The 12,500-nt window shown below is 41.6% G+C and overlaps 1 protein-coding gene across 1 annotated transcript in view; it reads left to right on the top strand.

Moving 5' to 3' along the window:
* ddx58 (DEAD (Asp-Glu-Ala-Asp) box polypeptide 58) overlaps positions 1-12,500 on the top strand; it is a 60,559-nt gene that overhangs the window by 33,710 nt on the left and 14,349 nt on the right. Inside the window, exons 9-12 of the mRNA XM_036973405.1 lie at positions 1,883-2,047; positions 2,849-3,011; positions 4,656-4,757; positions 5,104-5,261. Coding sequence (XP_036829300.1) covers positions 1,883-2,047; positions 2,849-3,011; positions 4,656-4,757; positions 5,104-5,261 — 588 coding nt within the window. The remainder of the gene's footprint in view (positions 1-1,882; positions 2,048-2,848; positions 3,012-4,655; positions 4,758-5,103; positions 5,262-12,500) is intronic.

Genomic DNA, 12,500 nt, shown 5'->3' with positions numbered 1-12,500 from the left:
GTGATCATGCTGTTTGTATGTGGCTGCTATGACAGGGATCATGCTGTTTGTATGTGGCTGCTATGACAGGGATCATGCTGTTTGTATGATGGCTGCTATGACAGTGATCATGCTGTTTGTATGTGGCTCCTATGACAGGGATCATGCTGTTTGTATGTGGCTGCTATGACAGGGGTCATGCTGTTTGTATGATGGCTGCTATGACAGTGATCATGCTGTTTGTATGTGGCTGCTATGATAGTGGTCATGCTGTTTGTATGTGGCTGCTATGACAGTGATCATCATGTGTGTATGTGGCTGCTATGACAGTGGTCATGCTGTTTGTATGTGGCTGCTATGACAGTGATCATCATGTGTGTATGTGGCTGCTATGACAGGGGTCATGCTGTGTGTATGTGGCTGCTATGACAGGGATCATGCTGTTTGTATGTGGCTGCTATGACAGGGATCATGCTGTTTGTATGTGGCTGCTATGACCGTGATCATGCTGTTTGTATGTGGCTGCTATGACAGTGGTCATGCTGTTTGTATGTGGCTGCTATGACAGGGATCATGCTGTTTGTATGTGGCTGCTATGACAGTGGTCATGCTATGACAGGGATCATGCTGTTTGTATGTGTCTGCTATGACAGTGGTCATGCTATGACAGTGGTCATGCTGTTTGTATGTGGCTGCTATGACAGGGATCATGCTGTTTGTATGTGGCTGCTATGACAGGGATCATGCTGTTTGTATGTGGCTGCTATGACAGTGGTCATGCTATGACAGGGATCATGCTGTTTGTATGTGTCTGCTATGACAGTGGTCATGCTGTTTGTATGTGGCTGCTATGACAGGGATCATGCTGTTTGTATGTGGCTGCTATGACAGTGATCATGCTGTTTGTATGTGGCTGCTATGACCGTGATCATGCTGTTTGTATGTGGCTGCTATGACAGTGGTCATGCTGTTTGTATGTGGCTGCTATGACAGGGATCATGCTGTTTGTATGTGGCTGTTATGACAGTGGTCATGCTATGACAGGGATCATGCTGTTTGTATGTGGCTGCTATGACAGGGATCATGCTGTTTGTATGTGGCTGCTATGATAGTGGCTGCTATGACAGGGATCATCATGTGTGTATGTGGCTGCTATGACAGGGATCATCATGTGTGTATGTGGCTCCTATGACAGTGGTCATGCTGTTTGTATGTGGCTGCTATGACAGTGGTCATGCTGTTTGTATGTGGCTGCTATGACAGGGATCATCATGTGTGTATGTGGCTCCTATGACAGTGATCATGCTGTTTGTATGTGGCTGCTATAACAGCGATCATGCTGTTTGTATGTGGCTGCTATGACTGGGATCATGCTGTTTGTATGTGGCTGCTATGACAGGGATCATGCTGTTTGTATGTGGCTGCTATGACAGTGGTCATGCTGTTTGTATGTGGCTGCTATGACAGGGATCATGCTGTTTGTATGTGGCTGCTATGACAGTGGTCATGCTGTTTGTATGTGGCTGCTATGACAGTGATCATGCTGTTTGTATGTGACTGCTATGACAGTGATCATCCAGTACAGGGAAATGCAACTCTCAGAACCTCAGCCTCACCTTATCTTACTGTGGTTCTCTCTCTCCCACTACCCTCTTTCCTCTCCCTAACTGCCTCTCTCTCTCCCCCCTGACCTCCTCTCTCTTTCTCTCCCTCTCACTCTCTACCCTGCTCTCCTCTTCTCTCTCCCGCTCCCTACCCTCCTCTCTTTCTCCTCTCTTTCTCCTCGTCTCTCTCTATCCCTCTTTCTCTCTCTCGCTCCCTCTCTCTCTCTCCTCTCTCTCTCTCCCCTCCTCTCCCCTCTCTTCTCTCCCTACCCTCCCTCCCTCCCTGTCTCTCTCTCTAGGTGAATGCCATGGCCCAAGGGGAGGTTCCCTCTCTCTCCTGCTTCTCTCTGTTGATTCTAGATGAGTGTCACAACACCACAGGGAAACACCCCTATAACATCATCATGACGTCATACCTGGATGCCAAGCTCAGCACGGAGCAGAACGGACAACACCTGCCCCAGGTAGAGTCACAGAAACACATACCTGTACTGCTACTGTCTGTCATGGTAATGATGATGACCAATGATTATGTTCTATTGCCCTCCCCTCCTCTCCCTTCCCCCCTCCTCTACCCTCCTCTCTCCTCCTCCTCTCCTCACCCTTCCCCCCTCCTGTACCCTCCTCTCTCCTCCTCCTCTCCTCTCCCTTCCCCTCCTCTCCCTCCCCCCCTCCTCTACCCTCCTCTCTCCTCCTCCTCTCCTCTCCCTTTCCCTCCTCTCCCTTCCCCCTCCTCTACCCTCCTCTCTCCTCCTCCTCTCCTCTCCCTTCCCCTCCTCTCCCTTCCCCCCTCCTCTACCCTCCTCTCTCCTCCTCCTCTCCTCTCCCATCCCCTCCTCTCTCTTCCCCCCTCCTCTACCCTCCTCTCTCCTCCTCCTCTCCTCACCCTCCCCCTCCTCTCCTTTCCTCCTCCTCTACCCTCCACTCTCCACCTCCTCTCCTCACCCTTCCCCTCCTCTCCTTTCCTCCTCTCATCTCCCCTCCTCCTCTCCTTTCCTCCTCCTCTACCCTCCTCTCCTTTCTTCCTCTCATCTCCCCTCCTCCTCTACCCTCCCCTCCTCACCGTTCCCCTCCTCTCCTTTCCTCCTCTCATCTCCCATCGTCCTCTCCTTTTCCTCCTCTCATCTCCCCTCCTCTCCTTTCCTCCTCTCCTCTCCACCTCTACTCTATCCTCACCTCCTCCCCTTCCCCTCTTCTCCTCTCCTCCTCTACTCTACTCTCCCCTCCTCTCCCCTCCACCTCTACTCTCCTCTCCTCTCCTCTAGATTGTGGGTCTGACGGCCTCAGTGGGGATTGGCTCGTTCAAGAACCAATCAGAGGCTGAGAACAACATCTGTCAGCTGTGTGCCAGTCTGGACAGCCGCATCATCTCCACCATACACACAAACACTGACGAGCTACAGTCCTACGTGCACACACCTGACAAAGGTACACACACCTGACAAAGATACACACACCTGACAGAGGTACACACACCTGACAAAGGTACACACACTTGACAAAGGTACACACACCTGACAAAGGTACACACACCTGACAAAGGTACACACACCTGACAGAGGTACTCCTTCATTAAAAACCTAAAGCCACTCTGGTCTGGCTGACTGGTTGATTGATTCAGTCTGGAATGGTCTGTGTGACTGGTTGATTGATTCAGTCTGGAATGGTCTGTGTGACTGGTTGATTGATTAATTGAGTCTGGAATGGTCTGTGTGACTGGTTGATTGATTAATTGAGTCTGGAATGGTCTGGCTGACTGGTTTATTGATGAATTCAGTCTGGAATGGTCTGGCTGACTGGTTGATTGATTAATTGAGTTTGGAATGGTCTGGATGACTGGTTGATTGATTAATTGAGTTTGGAATGGTCTGGCTGACTGGTTGATTGATTAATTGAGTTTGGAATGGTCTGGCTGACTGGTTTATTGACGAATTCAGTCTGGAATGGTCTGGCTGACTGGTTGATTGATGAATTGAGTTTGGAATGGTCTGGATGACTGGTTGATTGATTAATTGAGTTTGGAATGGTCTGGCTGACTGGTTGATTGATTAATTGAGTTTGGAATGGTCTGGCTGACTGGTTTATTGATGAATTCAGTCTGGAATGGTCTGGCTGACTGGTTGATTGATTAATTGAGTCTGGAATGGTCTGGCTGACTGGTTGATTGATTAATTGAGTCTGGAATGGTCTGGCTGACTGGTTGATTGATTAATTGAGTCTGGAATGGTCTGGCTGACTGGTTGATTGATTAATTGAGTCTGGAATGGTCTGGCTGACTGGTTGATTGATTAATTGAGTCTGGAATGGTCTGGCTGACTGGTTGATTGATTAATTGAGTCTGGAATGGTCTGGCTGACTGGTTTATTGATGAATTCAGTCTGGAATGGTCTGGTTGATTGATTCATTGAGTCTGGAATGGTCTGGCTGACTGGTTGATTGATTCATTGAGTCTGGAATGGTCTGGCTGACTGATTGATTGATTAATTGAGTCTGGAATGGTCTGGCTGACTGGTTGATTAATTCATTGAGTCTGGAATGGTCTGGCTGACTGGTTGATTGATTCATTGAGTCTGGAATGGTCTGGCTGACTGGTTGATTGATTCATTGAGTCTGGAATGGTCTGGCTGACTGGTTGATTGATTCATTGAGTCTGGAATGGTCTGGCTGACTGGTTGATTGATTCATTGAGTCTGGAATGGTCTGGCTGACTGGTTGATTGATTCATTGAGTCTGGAATGGTCTGGCTGACTGGTTGATTGATTCATTGAGTCTGGAATGGTCTGGCTGACTGGTGGATTGATTCATTGAGTCTGGAATGGTCTGGCTGACTGGTTGATTTATTAATTGAGTCTGGAATGGTCTGGCTGACTGGTTGATTGATTAATTGAGTCTGGAATGGTCTGGCTGACTGGTTGATTGATTCATTGAGTCTGGAATGGTCTGGCTGACTGGTGGATTGATTCATTGAGTCTGGAATGGTCTGGCTGACTGGTTGATTGAGTCTGGAATGGTCTGGCTGACTGGTTGATTGATTAATTGAGTCTGGAATGGTCTGCTGTTGTCTCCTAACAGAGTTCTTCCTGGTCCAGAAGAGACACACAGACCCTTTCATCAGGATCATTCATGACATCATGGCTAAGATAGAAGGACTGGCCAAGACTGTCTACAACATAGGTAATACTGGTCACACACACACACAAAGAAACATACTGTACATACAGGACACACACCTCATCCACCACCTCTCTCTCTCTCTCTATCTGTCACTCTGTCTCTCTCTCGTTCTCTCTCTCGTTCTCTGTCGCTCTGTCTCTGTCGCTCTCTCTCCTTCTCTTTCTCTCTCCTTCTCTTTCTCTCTCCTCTCTCTCTCTCCTCTCTCTCTTCTCTCTCTCTCTCCTCTCTCTCTCTCCTCTCTCTCTTTCTGTCGCTCTCCTCTCTCTCTTTCTCTCTCCTCTCTCTCTTTCTGTCGCTCTGCTCTGTCGCTCTCTCCCTCTCTCTCTCTCTCTCTCTCTCTCTCTAGAGTCCTTGTCATCCATAGAGAATCGTGACTACGGCAGTCAGAAGTATGAACAGTGGATCGTTGATGTTCAGAAGAAATGCAGAGTTCTACAGCTGAAAGACCAGGAGGAGGAGAGTAGAGTCTGTAGGGCTCTGTACAACTACACTGAGCACCTGAGGGTAGAGTACACACTACACACTATACACTACACACTATACACTACACACTACACACTATACACTACACACTATACACTATACACTATGCACTATACACTACACACTATACACTATACACTACACACTATACACTATACACTACACACTATACACTATACACTATACACTATACACTACACACTATACACTATACACTATACACTATACACTACACACTATACACTATACACTACACACTATACACTATACACTATACACTACACACTATACACTATACACTATACACTATACACTACACACAAGTCTGTAGGGCTCTGTACAACTACACTGAGCACCTGAGGGTAGAGTACACACTACACACTATACACTACACACTATACACTACACACTACACACTATACACTACACACTATACACTATACACTATACACTATACACTACACACTATACACTATACACTACACACTATACACTATACACTATACACTATACACTACACCTCTATACACTATACACTACACACTATACACTACACACTATACACTATACACTATACACTATACACTACACACTATACACTATACACTATACACTATACACTACACCTCTATACACTATACACTACACACTATACACTACACACTACACACTATACACTACACACTATACACTACACACTACACACTACACACTATACACTATACACTACACACTATACACTATACACTATACACTACACCTCTATACACTATACACTACACACTATACACTACACACTATACACTATACACTACACACTATACACTATACACTACACACTATACACTATACACTATGCACTACACACTATACACTATACACTACACACTAGTCTGTAGGGCTCTGTACAACTACACTGAGCACCTGAGGGTAGAGTACACACTACACACTATACACTACACACTATACACTATACACTATACACTACACACTATACACTACACACTACACACTATACACTACACACTATACACTACACACTATACACTATACACTATACACTACACACTACACACTAGTCTGTAGGGCTCTGTACAACTACACTGAGCACCTGAGGGTAGAGTACACACTACACACTATACACTATACACTATACACTACACACTATACACTACACACTATACACTATACACTACACCTCTATACACTACACACTGTACACTATACACTATACACTACACACTATGCACTAGTCTGTAGGGCTCTGTACAACTACACTGAGCACCTGAGGGTAGAGTACACACTACACACTATACACTACACACTATACACTATACACTATACACTACACACTATACACTACACACTACACACTGTACACTATACACTATACACTACACACTATACACTACACACTATACACTACACCTCTATACACTACACACTGTACACTACACACTATACACTACACACTATACACTATACACTACACACTATACACTACACACTATACACTATACACTACACACTATACACTACACACTATACACTACACCTCTATACACTATACACTACACACTATACACTATACACTATACACTACACACTACACACTATACACTACACACTATACACTACACACTATACACTACACACTATACACTAGTCTGTAGGGCTCTGTACAACTACACTGAGCACCTGAGGGTAGAGTACACACTACACACTATACACTATACACTATACACTATACACTACACACTATACACTATACACTATACACTACACACTACACACTATACACTATACACTATACACTACACACTACACACTATACACTATACACTATACACTACACACTACACACTATACACTATACACTACACACTATACACTATACACTATACACTACACACTACACACTACACACTATACACTATACACTATACACTACACACTATACACTATACACTACACACTATACACTATACACTATACACTACACACTACACACTATACACTATACACTATACACTACACACTATACACTATACACTACACACTATACACTATACACTACACACTATACACTATACACTATACACTACACACTATACACTACACACTATACACTATACACTATACACTACACACTATACACTACACACTATACACTATACACTATACACTATACACTACACACTAGTCTGTAGGGCTCTGTACAACTACACTGAGCACCTGAGGGTAGAGTACACACTACACACTATACACTATACACTATGCACTACACACTATACACTATACACTACACACTATACACTACACACAAGTCTGTAGGGCTCTGTACAACTACACTGAGCACCTGAGGGTAGAGTACACACTACACACTATACACTACACACTATGCACTACACACTATACACTATACACTATACACTATACACTATACACTACACACTAGTCTGTAGGGCTCTGTACAACTACACTGAGCACCTGAGGGTAGAGTACACACTACACACTATACACTACACACTATACACTATACACTACACCTCTATACACTATACACTACACACTATACACTACACACTATACACTATACACTACACACTACACACTATACACTATACACTATACACTATACACTACACACTATACACTATACACTATACACTATACACTATACACTATACACTACACACTATACACTATACACTATACACTACACCTCTATACACTATACACTACACACTATACACTACACACTATACACTACACACTATACACTATACACTACACACTACACACTATACACTATACACTATACACTACACACTATACACTATACACTACACACTATACACTATACACTATACACTATACACTACACACTATACACGACACACTATACACTATACACTATACACTACACACTATACACTATACACTATACACTACACACTATACACTACACACTATACACTATACACTACACACTATACACTACACACTACAAACTATACACTATACACTATACACTACACACTATACACTACACACTATACACTATACACTACACACTATATACTATACACTATACACTACACACTATACACTACACACTATACACTATACACTATACACTACACACTATACACTATACACTACACACTAGTCTGTAGGGCTCTGTACAACTACACTGAGCACCTGAGGGTAGAGTACACACTACACACTATACACTACACACTATACACTACACACTATACACTATACACTACACCTCTATACACTATACACTACACACTATACACTATACACTACACACTACACACTATACACTATACACTACACACTATACACTACACACTATACACTACACACTATACACTATACACTATACACTACACACTATACACTACACACTATACACTATACACTACACACTATACACTACACACTATACACTATACACTATACACTACACACTATACACTACACACTACACACTATACACTATACACTATACACTATACACTACACCTCTATACACTATACACTACACACTATACACTATACACTACACACTACACACTATACACTATACACTACACACTATACACTACACACTACACACTATACACTACACACTATACACTATACACTATACACTACACACTATACACTACACACTACACACTATACACTATACACTATACACTATACACTACACCTCTATACACTATACACTATACACTATACACTACACACTATACACTATACACTATACACTATACACTACACCTCTATACACTATACACTACACACTATACACTACACACTATACACTACACACTATACACTACACACTATACACTACACACTACACACTATACACTATACACTACACACTATACACTACACACTATACACTATACACTATACACTATACACTACACACTATACACTATACACTACACACTATACACTATACACTATACACTACACACTATACACTATACACTACACACTATACACTATACACTACACACTATACACTATACACTATACACTATACACTACACACTATACACTATACACTATACACTACACACTACACACTATACACTACACACTATACACTATACACTACACACTATACACTATACACTACACACTATACACTATACACTATACACTATACACTACACACTATACACTATACACTATACACTACACACTACACACTATACACTACACACTATACACTACACACTATACACTATACACTACACACTAGTCTGTAGGGCTCTGTACAACTACACTGAGCACCTGAGGGTAGAGTACACACTACACACTATACACTACACACTATACACTACACACTATACACTATACACTACACCTCTATACACTATACACTACACACTATACACTATACACTACACACTATACACTATACACTACACACTATACACTACACACTATACACTACACACTATACACTATACACTATACACTACACACTATACACTACACACTATACACTATACACTATACACTACACACTATACACTACACACTATACACTATACACTATACACTACACACTATACACTACACACTACACACTATACACTATACACTACACCTCTATACACTATACACTACACACTATACACTATACACTACACACTACACACTATACACTATACACTACACACTATACACTACACACTATACACTACACACTACACACTATACACTACACACTATACACTACACACTATACACTATACACTACACCTCTATACACTATACACTACACACTATACACTACACACTATACACTACACACTATACACTACACACTATACACTATACACTATACACTACACACTATACACTACACACTACACACTATACACTATACACTATACACTACACACTAGTCTGTAGGGCTCTATACAACTACACTGAGCACCTGAGGGTAGAGTACACACTACACACTATACACTACACACTATACACTACACACTATACACTATACACTATACACTATACACTATACACTGCACACTAGTCTGTAGGGCTCTGTACAACTACACTGAGCACCTGAGGGTAGAGTACACACTACACACTATACACTACACACTATACACTACACACTATACACTACACACTATACACTATACACTACACACTATACACTATACACTATACACTACACACTATACACTATACACTATACACTATACACTACACAATATACACTACACACTATACACTATACACTACACACTATACACTATACACTACACACTACACACTATACACTATACACTATACACTACACACTATACACTATACACTACACACTACACACTATACACTACACACTATACACTACACACTATACACTATACACTACACACTAGTCTGTAGGGCTCTGTACAACTACACTGAGCACCTGAGGGTAGAGTACACACTACACACTATACACTACACACTATACACTACACACTATACACTATACACTACACCTCTATACACTATACACTACACACTATACACTATACACTACACACTACACACTATACACTATACACTACACACTATACACTACACACTATACACTACACACTATACACTATACACTACACACTATACACTACACACTATACACTATACACTACACACTATACACTACACACTATACACTATACACTACACACTATACACTAAACACTACACACTACACACTATACACTATACACTACACCTCTATACACTATACACTACACACTATACACTATACACTACACACTACACACTATACACTATACACTACACACTATACACTACACACTACACACTATACACTACACACTATACACTACACACTATACACTATACACTACACCTCTATACACTATACACTACACACTATACACTATACACTACACACTATACACTACACACTATACACTACACACTATACACTATACACTATACACTACACACTATACACTACACACTACACACTATACACTATACACTATACACTACACACTAGTCTGTAGGGCTCTATACAACTACACTGAGCACCTGAGGGTAGAGTACACACTACACACTATACACTACACACTATACACTACACACTATACACTATACACTATACACTATACACTATACACTACACACTAGTCTGTAGGGCTCTGTACAACTACACTGAGCACCTGAGGGTAGAGTACACACTACACACTATACACTACACACTATACACTACACACTACACACTACACACTATACACTACACACTATACACTACACACTACACACTATACACTATACACTACACACTACACACTACACACTATACACTATACACTACACACTACACACTACACACTATACACTATACACTACACACTACACACTACACACTATACACTACACACTATACACTACACACTATACACTACACACTACACACTATACACTATACACTATACACTACACACTATACACTACACACTATACACTATACACTACACCTCTATACACTATACACTACACACTATACACTATACACTACACACTATACACTACACACTATACACTACACACTATACACTATACACTATACACTACACACTATACACTACACACTACACACTATACACTATACACTATACACTACACACTCGTCTGTAGGGCTCTATACAACTACACTGAGCACCTGAGGGTAGAGTACACACTACACACTATACACTACACACTATACACTACACACTATACACTATACACTATACACTATACACTATACACTACACACTAGTCTGTAGGGCTCTGTACAACTACACTGAGCACCTGAGGGTAGAGTACACACTACACACTATACACTACACACTATACACTACACACTACACACTACACACTATACACTACACACTATACACTACACACTATACACTACACACTACACACTATACACTATACACTACACACTACACACTACACACTATACACTATACACTACACACTACACACTACACACTATACACTACACACTATACACTACACACTATACACTATACACTACACACTACACACTACACACTACACACTATACACTACACACTACACACTATACACTATACACTACACACTATACACTATACACTACACCTCTATACACTACACACTGTACACTATACACTATACACTACACACTATACACTATACACTACACACTATACACTA

This window comes from Oncorhynchus mykiss, unplaced genomic scaffold (genome assembly GCF_013265735.2).
Source record: "Oncorhynchus mykiss isolate Arlee unplaced genomic scaffold, USDA_OmykA_1.1 un_scaffold_248, whole genome shotgun sequence".
In the NCBI taxonomy this organism is placed as follows: Eukaryota; Metazoa; Chordata; class Actinopteri; order Salmoniformes; family Salmonidae; genus Oncorhynchus; species Oncorhynchus mykiss.
This window is presented reverse-complemented; position numbering and strand designations above follow the sequence as displayed.